The sequence below is a fragment of the Oculina patagonica genome, chromosome 11, assembly GCF_052425735.1.
Source record: "Oculina patagonica isolate OP01 chromosome 11, crgOcupat, whole genome shotgun sequence".
Taxonomy (NCBI): Eukaryota; Metazoa; Cnidaria; class Anthozoa; order Scleractinia; family Oculinidae; genus Oculina; species Oculina patagonica.
In genome coordinates, this window is record NC_135768.1 from 13,207,912 (window position 1) to 13,224,275 (window position 16,364).

At 37.7% G+C, this 16,364-nt stretch overlaps 1 protein-coding gene across 3 annotated transcripts in view; it reads right to left on the minus strand.

Annotated features, from left to right (window-relative positions):
- The window catches only part of LOC144630306 (disco-interacting protein 2 homolog C-like), a 54,899-nt gene that overhangs the window by 28,998 nt on the left and 9,537 nt on the right, over positions 1 to 16,364 (minus strand). For 2 of the 3 annotated variants that reach the window (XM_078488645.1, XM_078488646.1), the window contains exons 5-16: positions 15,004 to 15,144; positions 11,918 to 12,211; positions 11,113 to 11,165; positions 10,762 to 10,822; positions 10,477 to 10,550; positions 10,252 to 10,375; positions 8,429 to 8,523; positions 5,733 to 5,843; positions 5,303 to 5,426; positions 4,693 to 4,796; positions 4,447 to 4,549; positions 3,019 to 3,083 (exon numbers count right to left, since the gene is read on the minus strand). In XM_078488645.1, the coding sequence (XP_078344771.1) occupies positions 3,019 to 3,083; positions 4,447 to 4,549; positions 4,693 to 4,796; positions 5,303 to 5,426; positions 5,733 to 5,843; positions 8,429 to 8,523; positions 10,252 to 10,375; positions 10,477 to 10,550; positions 10,762 to 10,822; positions 11,113 to 11,165; positions 11,918 to 12,211; positions 15,004 to 15,144 (1,349 nt within the window). Of the gene's footprint in view, positions 1 to 3,018; positions 3,084 to 4,446; positions 4,550 to 4,692; positions 4,797 to 5,302; positions 5,427 to 5,732; positions 5,844 to 8,428; positions 8,524 to 10,251; positions 10,376 to 10,476; positions 10,551 to 10,761; positions 10,823 to 11,112; positions 11,166 to 11,917; positions 12,212 to 15,003; positions 15,145 to 16,076; positions 16,273 to 16,364 lie in introns of those variants that run through there. The other variant, XM_078488647.1, reaches the window with a different exon arrangement.

Here is a 16,364-nt window from a genome sequence, read left to right on the forward strand (position 1 = left end):
GAACTTTCCGAGTGCAACAAAAGTCTCTAGAGCATTCTTAATGAGTCTATGAATTCTTAATGCTATTGTAAACGTTTGGTAGCGCTATGTGTTCGTTTATAGTGTTCCTATCTCGCACAGAATGCCAAGCTTCAAGAATTAGTCGTTGTTTCCACACCGTTGACCTGTCAACAATTTCGACACTCTCCAAATCTATTTGATGGTCGTTAAGCATATGGTGTTTTGCCAACAAAGAGTTTTTGTGGTTACCAAGGTAACCATTATGCTACCATCTGGGTAAGTAAGTGTAAGTGTAAGTGTAAGTGTAAGTGTAAGTGTAAGTGTAAGTGTAAGTGTAAGTGTAAGTGTAAGTGTAAGTGTAAGTGTAAGTAAGACTTTCCGAAGCACGAAGTAAGAACGAGAGCGTACCGAAAGGGTACGAGGATTTCTCAAGTTCTCCTGGTAGCTTTTTACCATTACAATACTATTCTTTAGAAGGATACGGTGATGAGTTGTTAGGATTTAGTTATATATGAGGATTCCGATAAAAAAAGCCACTTTCACAATCATTATGGCGCGTTCGAACTGTCCACGATCGACAATCGACTGCTTTGATGAACCACTGGCGAACGTAGTTGGAACATGATGCTTGGCACGTGCATATGGGCGAACGTAGTTGGAATATGATGATTGCCACGTGCATATGGCCGAACGTAGTTGGAACATGATGCTTGGCACGTGCATATGGGCGAACGTAGTTGGAATATGATGATTGCCACATCCACGTGGCCGAAGTAAGTGAAGTTGGAACAAAATGCTTCGCACGTGGATATTGCTTCGAAGTAATATTTTCCGAAGCACGAAGGAAGAACGAAAGCGTACCTGAAACGGCACGAGGATTTACCTGATAACTTCTGGCCATGCATAAAACTCTTTCCCGTACTGCCCTTTAAAAATCGTTTCTTCAGGAACGATGGCTAAAAAAATTACCAACAAGCAGCCATTTCAAAAAGAAATAGGGTTTCGTTTCCAGATTGCGGTAGGGTGAGAATAGCGTAATCTTGAGCTTTACTTCAAGGAGATAAATGTTGTTCGACATGGCAGTTGGACAGCTTGCTATACGAAACTGTCCATACGAAATTTGATGTTTTAACAGAACTTGACTGTCTCCTTTTTCGTTCTGAACTTTTCGTGCCGACTCGAAAGTTTTCGCGATTCACGTGACACTGATCACGCAACTCCGGATACGTCCACGCGAGAACCCACGCAATTTTGCGTGTATTCGCGCGGCTTGTTACGTCGAAGATGCCGTGAATTTTCCTATACACATTTATACATTAATCTGTTACATGAATTGAACAAACTTTGTAACTCTCCTGCATATATGCCCTTCTCTTCAATCAACTTGCCCGTTTTCGGGCACGCTAGCCCTTCCGTGCAAGCAAACACGGCGGATATGCTATGTCATCACGCTTTTGTTTGCGTTGCAAACACTCTGATTGGTGGAAGTTTTCTTCCGTTTCAGAATATAGCTAGAATGTTTACTTTACAATTAAACGCTAAAAGAGCTTACCCTAGTTTTTTTTTTCCAATACATCGTTTTAATCAAACCTAAAACCATTGCAGTCGTCGGATATTTGTATTTGTAAGGAATCTCAATATTTTTTGGTCTTGCTGATTATTATCTTTCCGATATTTGAAGAACATGCTTTACGAAATTAATTGCCTTCGGTCAAACTTATTTACTTTGTGGTTGTGAGCGTTCTCCTGATTGGATAGTAGCGTCCACTGTGTAAACAGTTCACCTCGAAATTTATTCTTCGTCCGATCGCTACAAATTTTGGTGGAATGCGTGACAAGGTTATTACCCAATCCCCCCGTAAATTTGAATGTGGCCTACACGACAAGAAGGAAGTAATAATAGAATGTCTATTGATCTTGATCGTCAACTGCGAAATACAACCGATGAATCGATCGAAATCGAGGTAAGAGTTGTGTACTACGTAAAGTCCGAACGCACATGGTCTGAAATGCAGTGAAATGTTATTTATATTTATATTGCTTGGAATCAATATCTGAATTTATCTCTGAGTATAAGGAGATCGTTATATTTTGCAGAAAAGGGTCAACCCGTTGCCTTTAATATGTATTCCCCCGTATTAGGACCAGAGGTAAACCAAAAACACATTTAGACCCGCCAACATCAATATCTGTTATTTGTTTTGCAAGAAAGCCTACGACAACTACGTTCACCAAAAATCTCTCAGAAAATCTTTAACATATTTTTGTCGATCTGATTTCTTGTAAAATAATTGATGAAGGCGGGAGTGGGGGGGGGGGACTACTTTCATCATTACTACACTATGAACATTCCAGAACCATTTTAGCTATTCACTATTTCCTCAGTTCGACTGTAAACATTTAAGTCTGTTAAAATATCGGTAACCACATGACCTCTTAGAGGGCTGTTATTATCCATTGTTGCGATGGCCTTTGCGTGTTCTTTCATACGTGTTTTAAGCGCGCGTGATGTCTGACCAACATAAACACAGTCGCAATCGTTACACTTGATCTTATATACAATTCCTCTGGTATCCTCTTTCTCGATCCTGTCTTTTGGTTTTTTCAGTATGTTCGAGATGGTACGTATAGGTTTATGGGCGACCTTGATGTTGAAGCCACGAAGAACGTTTGCAATTCTTTCAGAAAAACCTTTGGCGTAAGGGAGGATAACAGTCTAGAGACTTTTGTTGCACTCGGAAAGTTCATTTAATTTTTTTATCACACATTCGTTACATATTTTAACAGGACACCGTTGAACATTTGCATTTTTATCTTGCTGAAGAAGGCAACAGTAGTGGCCGAAACGTCCAAAAACAATATTTTTAGCCAGTGTCAACTTATTAATTCGAATTTTTAACATGCCTGGCTACAACCCGAACATTTTTAATTGAAAACAAGTTTGCAAATAAATGGACAATTAAACAACAAAGCCATTGTCATTGTCAACACTGGATTATAAAAGCATGTAGTACTTACAGTTAAAACAGAATGCCACAATCCTACTTCTCTCTTTGGATCAAGAACACTGATCATTATTTCACCTATGTAGACAAAAACAACAGGTGAACAATAATGCAATCTTTTTACTCAGCAAACATGATTTATGATAATAAAAAAACACACTGCTCAAGTACGGAGTCATACTGTCTGTATGTGCTACTAAATTCACAGAACAGATCCTAGTTTGGAAATAAAAAGATCTCTTCGAGATATCGACTTTTTTTGCATGAAGTTAGTATGAGTAGAAGGTTTATCCTGGGCATTGTTGTTCGAACATATCATGGAAGAATTCAAACGTCTTTCAGTTCAAGCATTTTTTTTATTTTCGCGGAGGAAATGCTGTATTTGTGCTGGGTGCTTTGCGACTCATATACTTTGGCTTGGTTAAAAATGGTAAACTTTGACGTTTGCCTTTAATCGAAATAGTTGTTTCCTTTCGAGTTAGAAAGATTTCTACTCGGCTTAATGCAGGGTTCTCGATAAAGGTTACGCACGACAGAGTTACCTTTTGTCTCGTCACGCAACCTTAACCCCACATTGAGAAGTAAATTTTCGTTTGGATATTAACAAAAGCCGCTTCTCCTCGCGTTATTCTTTACCTTACGGCTACACATGCCACTTCTAACGACTACATTTCCAGTAAAACAGTAGCTGTTTATTTTTCTAATGGCGATGCATTATTTTCTGAATACATTCTTCATATATACCCACACCCCCGGCCGACACCGAAAAGAAATCCCTTGAATTGAGAACGCGAATAAATGATTATTTACTCGTGTTTAGCGTGACTAACGCAATAGATTGTCGCGAAAACAAATCCTTTAGGTTGAATATTAGCGCCACTTTAGTATGTGAAAGACTTGTATTAAACAGTACAAATTTCCGTTCTTAATCATTTTAGGTTAAATATTAGCGCCCCTTCAGTGTGTGAGACGCTTGTACCAGTACAACGCTTTAGACTGTGAAAGACTTAAACGTTGCCTTCATGGGCTGAACCACTCACATTCTCGATTAGTTGTGTCATATCTCATTTGAGATACTCACGCATAAAAATAATTGTTATATAACGTTTATACATGTGACAAGTCACGTTTTTAACACAAGATCGCAAGTGTTGACGCAATACTAATGAGAGACCCTTTCATCACCCACAGCGGAATATATGACAAGTCACGTCTTTAACAAGAGATCGCAAGTGTTGACGCAATACTAATAAGAGACCCTTTCATCACCCACAGCGGAAAGAAATCCCTTGAGAAATTAAAACAGTCCCTTGAGAAATTAAAAAAGTCCCTTGAGAGTTAACAAGAATGTGGTTCCAAATTTTGACCCACATAACTGCTATTCTCCTACTTTCGCTTGTAAACAAGCAAAAAAAAGTTGAAAAAACTAAAAGCCACCTACCTTCAGTGTAAGAACATGCCTGACTGAGGACCTGGGTATGAAGATTCATACTCATGCGTGTTACCGTGACGCCCATCACTGCACCATCCTTACCCACTGTGGACTGTTAATGAAAATGACTATAGATAAATTTAACAGCATAATAGGCAAAAATAGTAACATATGATTTAAAACCTGTGTGACGTTTTTTTATCGCAAAACAGCTCAACTACAAGTCGGCATATCTGAACAGAAGTGATCACAAACCTCAATATATGCTGGCGAACTTCTGTCCAGATTTGAAGGTGGTTGCCAATCTTTTGGATGTTTGTTGAGGTTTGCTGTCACAAACCATTGCAGTTTGGGCCAGCCTAGAGTAAAAAATTAAACAAACAGGGAATATCTACTGACCAGTATAAGTGTAAGACTTCTATAGTTGACATTTCATTTGTATTGCAACAATCAGTTATTTATAATTATTAATAAGTTTTTGGGGAACATTAAGTAATGGTTCTTGCTCTTTTGGACCTACGGTATCTATTTTGAACGAGCTTTTAATATCTCATTAGATTGATTGATTGATTGATTGATTGATTGATTGATTGATTGATTGATTGATTGCCTGACTGACTGACTGACTGACTGACTGACTGAATTCTGATGACAAGGCTTATTGAGTTCTGTTACAGAAGATAGGTCGAGATTTGTTTCTTTCGACATCAGAAGTGAATTTCAAACAGGTATCAACTTCTTATTGAGCATTGCTGTGTTAAATAACATTTTGTGAGCATTGACTGAACCCAAAATACTGAAAAGCACAACAAGCTGATAACATTCAGTCAATAAATTAGATTCACCTAGAATACAATGAAATTACCTTTAAATGTAGTGACATGTCCTGTGTCATCCTTGGGTAAGCTTTTAAGACAAGTTTCAGAAGTAAGTGCCCAGGATACTCCACAACTACCAAGAAGAAAACCGATTTGCTGACAGCCAGGGTACTGTGAAAGAAATATAAAACGGTGTTACATGTAGGCTCTTACAGTCTGAATTAAATATACATGTAATTATCAATTACACATTTCTAAATTAATGGCAAGAGAAACGAATGCAGGGCTGGAAACACTTTTTTCTCAAACAGAAAAAAACAAATTCAATAATTTTGCTTGGACATACTGATACATGTTCATATAATGCAATCTAAAATTAATGAATGACTAGTGAAATGGTTTTTTTTCTTACTCATAAAGAAAAACGCAGAATAAAAGGTAAAATGACTGGAGGTTAGAAAAGTAATAAGAGCTTACATCTTTGCTTGCAGGTGGCTCAATAGGAACAGGAATTATTCCAGCAATCAGACAACCATAAAAACTTGTCATAAAATTGATAGGATCGTCAATTTGATACACCAATGCAACCTATAACAACAAACAACACATTTAAATGTTAAAATTAACAACTTGTCCTGGTGCATATTGATTTACCGCAAATTAGCATTATTCATTTTCGATTTTAGGCTAAGTTTATGAAATAAATAACAAACAATGAATGTAAATATTGAAATCAACATGACTTAAATTAACAATGCTCTATGATTACATTGAATGATACAAGATAAACTCTCCACTGGTATTTATCAAAAAATTGCTGCTACCGTCGCTTGCATCTAAGTGTGAACACTTGCCGCCGAAACATCATCTTATTGGGTATTAAAATGTGACATGATTCCTCATCAAATATTCAAGTTTGGCAGACCATAATGGCAACTTTTGAGCTGAAAGTTCAACACATTCTGGTTTCGAAATGGCAGAAGGATTGGATAAAGAGGCTTCTAACGAAAAATTGATCCTGATCTGTGTCAATATGCATTTGCAGGTTCACTTCAATCACTTTTAGTGTAAAGTTTGTCTGTTCTCAATGTTTATGGTGAACAATGTTCACTTCAATCTTTGATGACGAATCATGGCATGTTTAACACCCAATAAGATCATGTTTCGGTGGCGAGTATTCACACTTAGATGGAAGCGACAGTAGTAAAGAACGAAAACAATCGTATGTTGTGGTTCAACTTTACCCTTGGTACAATCGGGTATTTTCCTTTGTTTTATATTCATTGGGCAGTTCCAGAAAATATCCATACACCACGACGGACGGCTTTTTGGAATTCCGAGGGCAAGGGGGGGTTTTTTGAACTGGAATTCCGAGAGCATGGGGGGATACTTAGGAGTGGAATTCCGAAGGCATGGGGGAGTTCCAGATCTTGGATTTCCAGAGGAGACAGACAAAAGTGTGTTCCTTGAAATGCTAATTTTGTGGATTACTCATTTGTAAATAAAGCACGAACTGACGACCGCGTCCCAGAAGCAGGATACCAGAAGATACAAGACAAGTATCAATCGATCAGGCGTGTGTTTACGTTCATTTACAAAAGAAAACCAATAAAATGTGGGTTGTACATCAAGCTCCAGAGGCCTTAACGTTCATTTTGGTGAATGTCTTCATTCACTCTTTTTTCTTGTCAAAGCGGATCCACAACATATTCAGCACATTCAGTGGAGCGCGAAACTATTTTGCCACGCTTCGAGACGCCATTTTGAAGCACGTGGGTTGGGAGCGACTGCTGACCCTGAAGGCTCAAATTCAAGATGGCGGATATGTCAGTGCACTCGATCGTATTATCTTCTGAAAGTACACACGTACATAACACGATATTGTTATTTTAATGTTCTGTACCAGTTTGGGGCAATGTAAAGTTAATGTAGGTTGTATCTGTTGAACAAGAGTAAGGAGAAAACTCTTATTTTTTTTACATTTTCCAGACCTCTCAAGTCTCAAGATTTTGTCATGAGACTCACGGTTTTTAGTTCAATCTCACAGTCTCACGACGAGACAGGCAAATCTCACGATAAACAGAGGCACAAGCTGAAAAGATGCATTTTCTTGTATAATTTCATTTTTGGCTTGCTTAGGTGAGTCTTGCGCCAAATTCTGTGCAAATCCATAGTTAAACTTAAACAAACCAAGCCGTTCGGTTCAGTTTTCATCTGTCTGTTCGCCGCCGCATGCTGGAAACACAGTCCATGACCATATGTAGAAGACATGTTCCAAATTAGGTCACTATCATTACCAGTCTAGGTAGGACGTGTTTACTTGGTTTTGTCTGCGGGTAGAACAATCTCCAGATTTTTACTGAAATCTCCAGATGCAAATCCATAGTTAAACTTAAACAAACCAAGCCGTTCGGTTCAGTTTTCATCTGTCTGTTCGCCGCCGCATGCTGGAAACACAGTCCATGACCATATGTAGAAGACATGTTCCAAATTAGGTCACTATCATTACCAGTCTCTCGCATTTTGATCATGTTTTCAAAATTGCAGAAATTGCTGATGAACCTGATGAATATTTATCAGATGAAGAGCGTGGTTCAGTTTAAGGTCCACACATGTTTTAAGTTACCGGTAATTATAAGCAGGATACAAACACTTTTTCTTAATTAGGACGTGTTTACTTGGTTTTGTCTGCGGGTAGAACAATCTCCAGATTTTTACTGAAATCTCCAGATTTTTTTACATCAGTCTCCAGATTTTCGGTGTTTTGAGGTTGAGAGGTCTGATTTTCATCCCAGCCTCTGTTACAGATCGAGTCATTTGAAATAATTTGATGTAAAATACGCCAAATTGGGCATATTTGCGAACCCTGCCGGGAATTGTAAAGGACTTAAAGAAAAAAGGAAAAATCCGAACGGGAGGGGGGGTTAAGGATTATGGAATTCCGAGGGCATGGGGGGGGGGGGGTAACGCATTTTGGAATTTCCGAAGGCAAGGGGGGATTAAAATATTGAAGCCGTCCGTCGTGGTGTATGGATATTTTCTGGAATTGCCCATTATCATGTATTACCATATACACCAGAACATTTCTAAAGGAAAATACCAAATTGTATCAAGGATGAAATTGAACCAAACCATATTATACAAGTATGTAAGGGATTCTTTGAGCAACTCACCCTGTCTCCTGTCATAATTGACGTTCCTTCTTTGTGACTGCCGACCTTGTTCAGTAAGGCATAGGCTAGCTTCATTGATCTGGACAGAAGTTTACCTACAGAATCAAAATAGAAAGTAATTAAGATGGCTTACGCTGAACATTCGAGCAATTAAGGCAAAAATAAAGTTACCAAAAATTCATCATAGCATGGTCACAGTTTTAATACAGCTGACAAAAACCCATAAAAATTTTAGCTCTCAAGATGACCCAGCGAGAGAAAAATGACTGAAATTCTCCATAATTATTTTAGGTTAAAAGGGACATTTCACGCCAGTTAAGAACAAAACAACACGTGTTTTAAGCTCTTCTTATGAGGTTTGACATTAACTTTTTTTGTGAATGCTTTAGAATTTAATAGCGGGGTCAATTTGACGAATGAATAGCCCAATTTCCATTATTTGAAAATTCAGCCTAAAGCAATAGACATCACAATGAGGCTCCGGGGAATAAACCCCACAATCTCTATAGTTTAGTCTCCGGAGCCTCGTCCTGAGGTCTATTGTTTAAGGCTGAATTTTAATATACCGTAAAGTTCCGTGTATAAGCCGCACCCGTAGATAAGCCGCACCCCCGATTTGGAAGCTCAAATTTTGAAAAAAAAATAGAGACAAAAAAGTTTGAAGTTCAAGTGAAGTGCTATTGGTAAACAAACAAGGGCAAACAAGCACGGTTTCAAAACACTGACACGGCAGTTGTTGCAAAGTTTAATATGAATTAAGTCTTACAAAAGCAAAATCTCACTTGTCATACCTCTTTTTTAGTTTGAATTCACAATATCTTAAACTTGGGATGCTCTCTTGATATCATTTTTACAAGATAATCACTTCAAAACACTCGAGAACACTCGATGGAATTCGTACGCGAATGAATGCTTAGTAGCCAAGCTTTGCAATGAAGAGAGAAGTCTGGGCATGAAAACAAATATGGCGCCACAAATCGGCGCCACTTTCCTCTCGGTTTGGCTCTCGGAAGAAACAACCTTTTCAAGATTCTTGGAGACTGCTACCCGCAACAGGATAAAAATTTCATGCAGAATAGGAGTTTGATAATCCAAAAAATTCATTTGCTGTGAAGGTCAATAAAAAAGCGAAGTGGTCGGGCATTTTTTGGTCTCGTGAGTACTTGCGGCTACCTTGGTAATTCTCGCACACGGCGGAAAGTGATGCCTCGAAGTGACTGGCAGGCGTCACTGCAAACAGCTTTGCAGAGGAAAGAAAAGGCAGTGAACGACAACAAAGTTTTCAGGTTGTTATATGTTTATTCAGTGATGTTTTGAAAAGTTTTTTATGAATACTAATTAGGCCTTTGGGAACTCCAACCAGAGATGTTTCCGTAGATAAGCCGCACCCCTGCTTTTTCACCAAAATTTTAAGGAAAAAGGTGCGGCTTATACACTGAACTTTACGGTATCGAAATTGGGCTATTACAGCAAGACTTTTCAAACAAGATACAAAATGTAACTGTACTATAAGTAGATTTTTGGTACTTAATTTTTGCACTTAGTGCTCGAACTTTCAGCAGAATCCATCTTAACAGCTTAATTTTCTCCTAAATTCAGCTTTTTATGATTTAATTTAAAAATGTACACAACATGCATGAATCTTGTTTGTTATTCATCATAATACTCAGTCAACTACATTGTATAGTAACGCTTGAAAAGAACTATATCATGCTGTTGTCCTTTTTTATTGTGTTCAATTTAGTTTGCTCCACCAGTCAGAAGCTATCATGATGATTAAGACTGGAGAACAATGCGATCCTGAAAATTTAGTCACAACTTACCATATGTAAGAGTGACGTTAGTTTTGCCATGACTGTCCACAACGGAGAAACAGGATACTTTTGGAGACTTTGTAGCAAACTTGCTCACAGATTCCTCTAAATTTTTAGGCAGCTCCTCTGCAACCTGTTAACAATGATGAGAATAAAACTCAGCATGGGAATACTGTAATATTTTAAGAAAATGCAGCACATACATGTAGGTCATTATAGACACTGACTAAGTACCTCTAAAGATTCACCAGTGACTGGTCGTAATGTTTGTCCTTCTGGCCGTGGAGCATTTGGATCAGGTTTAGTTGCTAAAATAAAGAAAATTAAAATTTCCATTACATATGTACATGTGCATGTGTGTGTAAATTATACAAAAAAAGGTAAAGAAATACAATGCAAATTAACTAAGCTGTCCATTGTTCGCTTAGAGGATAGACAACTGGGAGAAAAATGACAGCTAAATTTCCTGGAAAGAATACAGTGTAAGAATGTAAGAATTATTAATTTTATTGTTGTTACCTTCAAGAAGTTCATCGTCATCCTCTGTGTAAAACTGTTCTAATGGCTTTCTTTTGGGCCTCTGAAAATTTCAGGAATAAAAAAATAGTGTTAGGGTTGCAATACACATATTAATAAATAAAACAACCCATAATGGTGGAATAAAAAACTTCATGTACTCTTTTACAGATCTGCAACGTATTAACAAATTCAAAGCAAAAATGATTCGAAACAAACCCCAGGACTATGCCACTATGACTGTACAGACTGGAAATCACCTCTAAAACCTTAATTAAGACTACAGTGTGTGTGGAATACATCATGACTGGCATACCGGTACGTTAAAACCACTGACACATAACTTAAGATTACCTTCAGTGTGTTGAGAAGTTGTTGAATTTTTGTTGATACTCTACTGCTTGTCACTATTTTAAGCAAATAAAACATACAACATTGAACAATTGACCAACACTCTGTCTTAATTACTGTACAATAGCGAAGCGCACAAGGTCTCAAAATAGAATGCAAATGATTATTAAAAACTAGCAATGGTATATTGCAATTCCTGCGTTTTGATTGGTTAACAGGCAATGGTTTATGAGCCCATATACCATTCACCACAAATATGGTGGCCAAAACGCGTGAACGAAAACCGCTAAGGAGCTCAAATATTGCAATTCTTTAAGCGTTTTTAATAAAACAATTATTCCACTCGCGCTTGTTGGATATGAGATCGTTATAGCCAACTGTGCCCAGTTGGCTATCTACCATCTCATATCCAACGCACTTGTGGAATAATTATTAGATATAACCCCCACGAGGCTCAGAAAACATCAGCATGTTCTGAGAAAAATGGAAGGAATTATCTAAGCGAAGTTTTCATTTTATGAAAGTTTTTTAGGAACACCGGCTGTTTTAGAAAGTGTTTAAAAAGGAAAATCATCTGCCAATTCGGTTTGTTTGTCTGAGACTTGTCTGAGTCGTGACGTCGCTCGCGCACGCTTCACGTTTACTATTACTGACAACAAGACCTATTTTCAGCATGGCTTATACCGGCTTTGTGCAATCTTAACCAATCACTACGTAACTAAAAACACTGGCCTGATTTCCACTTCACCTACCCTGAGTTACTAAGAAAAAATAAAGGAACCAAAAATTGTGTCGAGTAATATTTTACCTGAGGCTTGCCCATCATCTTCCTCAATTGTCCGCACTGATGACAGATGCATTACTCGACTTCCTTTGGTATCAGTAAACTTATCTGTCGGGGCTTGCCTTGTCAAGTCTGGGGGAGGGGTTACAGGGGGAAAACTGCCAGAGCTATGTCGATGTTGGAAATACATGTCAGAGGGAGGGGTGGGGAATTCCTCAGAGCCTGCTCGAGGGATTGAAGTATGAGAACTAAGTGAACCAGGTGGTGTGTATTCATTTGGCGGCATGTTTCCTATTGAGTCTTGTGAGGAGACAGACCCTAAAAGTTGGAAAATTGAGCAGATTTTAGTATTAATGCAAAAGACATGTACCGTATTTATTCGATTAAGTGCCCAACCTCGAACAAGCACCCACCCTGTGGGTAGGAAAAGTTAATAAGCGCCCAGCCTCGAATAAGCACTTTACCTCCACCCCTCTTAAAAAAATAATGAAATGGTACTTTGATTATTATTGAAATTGACTAAAGTACTACTAAGAGACTTCCCCGAAGACCGAGTTTTCTTAGTATTTTACAGACACTTTCAATGAACAGTTAAAATTCTGTTTTCAATTGGTACATCTTCACGTTTTATTATTATTCGTTGTTTTGTGGTAAAATATATTTACTACTTGTAAGAAATGGTGAAAATTTAATAAAATTAATGCCCAGCCTTAGATACAGTGTAAGTGCCTCCCTTGAATAAGTGCCCACTCTCAATGTCCAAAAATTTAATAAGCAAACAAATTTGGTATGCTTTAATTAGAGCCAAGAAGTGTGTCCAACAAAGCTGGTGATAAAACAGTCTGGTTTTCTTAATTTTGGAGCAACGTTAAGGTGGCTCAACTGGATTTTTTAGGGGTAACACCGCTCAAGTTTGAGAATTAACTACGTCGCCATTAACAATGCTATCGAAAAACGATCACCACAGTTGTATTAGATAAATATGATATTTTTTTATGACCAGTGTTATATTGACATCGGAGTTGCCATAGCGACGAAATGACGACATTACGTTTTCTATTTTCATTCGTATTGCTCGGCACCAGGAGATTTTTTCGACAATCGCTCAAAGGAGCTTGTACCACACATAGCTGCCTCGATGCTGGCAAAGTTTCAAAAAATTCTATGAGAGCGTTTTCGAAATATTAGGGGATGAAGTTTTCGGGGCTATAAATACAGTCAAAAACATACTAACGAGAAAATGGGGTAATATCTAAAGAAAACGACGCGCCTGTGAATTGCAATTTCATCTTATAGTAGTTAGATTCCATTTAAAATCGTGTGTAAAACAGTGGTGGGGATTGCTTTGGTCGATTGCGAGAAAAAAGAATTTGATGAGCGTGCGTTCCGGTGCTCTTGTTGCCATTTTTGTTTATAATTTGGTCTATGCCTACAAAAAAGATAATAAATTAAAAACCGCTCGATGAATTTTTTGACAAAGTCGAGGTTTGTCATCAATTGATATAGCTTTCAAGTTTCAAGCTCATTGAAAATATTTAAGGCAGTAAAATTGGGCCTCCAATGTACTGATTTTTTCTCGCAGATTTCGTGTTTACAAGCGAGTGTCCTCATTATTCACGGGTATTGTTTTCAAGTGTCACATCTACGTGCACCGCTCCAGCAAAAAAAAATTCATTTGCATTAAACAGGACGCTCGATTGCTTTCCGAAAATTTTTCCGAAGCATGCTAATCTGCCTTGGGGTGAGAATAGCAGGGACAATATATGTAGAATAATAGCTTTCGTTTTTTGGACAGAGGCCCTTGACATCAATAGCCCGACAAATGCTGTTACAATTTTGTAAGCAATATAAGCATGTTTCGGAAAATTGTTCGGAAAGCAGTCAAGCGTCCTATTCAATGCAAATTATTTTTTTTTGCTGAAGTCGTGCACGTGGATATGAAACTTGAAAACAATTCCCGTGAATAATGAGGACACTCGCTTGTAAACACGAAATCAGCGAGAAAAAATCAGTACATTGGATGCCCAATTTTACTGCCTTAAATGTTTTCAATGAGCTTGAAACTTGACAGCTATATCAATTGATGACAAACCTCGACTTTGTCAAATTTTAAAAAAAATTCATCGAGCGGTTTTTAATTTATTGTCACTTTTGTAGGCATAGACCAAATTATAAACAAAAATGGCAACAAGAGCACCTGAACGCACGCTCATCAAATTCTTTTTTCTCGCAATCGACCAAAGCAATCCCCACCACTGTTTTACACACGATTTTAAATGCAATCTAACTACTATAAGATGAAATTGCAAATCACAGGAACGTCGTTTTCTTTAGATATTACCCCATTTTCTCGTTAGTATGTTTTTGACTGTATTTATAGCCCCGAAAACTTCATCCCCTAATATTTCGAAAACGCTCTCATAGAATTTGTTCAAACTTTGCCAACGTCGAGGCAGCTATGTGTGGTACAAGCTCCTTTGAGCGATTGTCGAAAAAATCTCCTGGTGCCGAGGAATACGAGCGAAAGTAAAAATTGTAATGACGTCATTTCGTCGCTATGGCAACTCCGATGTCAATATAACACTGGTCATGAAAAAAATTCATCTTTATCTAATACAGCTGTGGTGATCGTTTTTCGATAGCGTTGTTAATGGCGACGTAGTTAATTCTTAAACTTGAGCGGTGTTACCCCTAAAAAATCCAGTTGAGCCACCTTAATTAGATACAGATCACATCAGTAGCTTGGATACAACAGCTGACCAGAAAAACGCACAACCTGGACAGAGCTCTAGGCACTGTCAGGTCGAGTGATGGAAACTTAATTTTGACAGTACCACTTGTTTTCTTGGTAAGCAACCTTAAGCAAAGTAAGGAAAAATTGTGCTGTACTGGCATGGGTGAGTGGGTGAGTGCTTATACCTATCCCTGAATGTGAATGGGGAGGGGCCTTGCACAAGAACACAATAGAAGGGCAATGACTTCATGAGGGAGAGGATCCTACATGTTGACCTCTCTTACACGTAGCTGTGCCGATCAAAAAATTCTCGAGGAACATGACCCTCTCACAGTTTTCCCAAAATTGCATTTACTGTACATTTAAGTAGCAATACCTCCATGAACCTGAGGCTGTGTACCATTCTCAACAGGTTTCCGTTTCATAAGTGACTGTCTTTTGAATGGTGCAGGCATGTCAGGGTCTTGTGCTGTGAATCTTTTTGCCAATGCTGCATGAAGGGCCTCTGACCTTTGAACTACAAATTGATACAGACAAAAATACAACAGAATGATTATGGACACAGTAAAGTGCACAAAACAATGCATTTATATAATGTCTGACTTATTTATGTGGTTATGCGATTTACACTAAAATGAAAAAGAAAAAAGAATTGACCTTGCATAATGAAAATAGGTATTTACTACAGAATTCAGAGCAATAATATTACAGTTTGTAACTGGAAAATTAAAATAATAATAATAAAAAATATTATTAAGCATTTGGAAAAAATCAAAATAATTGAGACCTTGCAAAAGGGAATACGCACAGCAAATTTTTAAAACATTTAAGCCATAGTATAATAAATTACACCAAATTTTAAGTTCTGTAAAGGGTAATGTTCAATTTTAAGCAAAGAATTAAGGGAAGATAAAACCAAGTGCTCACGTTCCAGGTATGTAAAGTTTTGTAATGATTATCTATCTGTTAATTAAAGCCCTGTCAAGAAGTTTTTATTTAACAACCCTCAAAGGTCTACAGCTCACTACAGCATCAATATTACATGACTGTACGTCTAGATTTGCTTGTGGAATACATGACTCAGATTGATTTATTAAATGGTGATTTAAAAAAATTAAACAGACACCACTAACAGCTGTACCATGTGATTGTAGCTGATTTGATATTTGAACATCTTATCTACATTGTACATCATTGAACAACTGTGTGTGCATGTGGGTCGGCCCATACCAGTACACAATTCAAATTTTGTTCATTATACACACACATTTGTCCACACTTTTGCCCATGCCTGTCATACTAAGCCCTTTCTTATGAGTAATACCACCAATTTACAAGTAGCCTCAAAAGTCAAGGTGCATCTGGACATAGATCTGAATCACACTGACAATGTCTCTTTATCTCTAAACAACAAATCATTTAGGCAAAGAAAATGAAGGAGCTTGTTACCTTTGTGCCTCCAGACCGGAAAACAACTCATCTTAAAACCAAATTTTTCCAACTTACAATATGGACGACAGGTAGTTAGAAGAATATGAACATTCAAAAGGATCAAATTTATCCCCAATTTAAACTTCAGGTCTATTTCAAACAGTCATTGACGCAGTCATGTCTTATTTTTGTCCTCACTACATCCCAATATCATCTCTGCAGATTTGCATGATTCTAATACACATGTGTGAACAGAACAAGGAAAAAGCCCAAGATTGTGGTTTATAAGTGGTGTCATAATTTTTT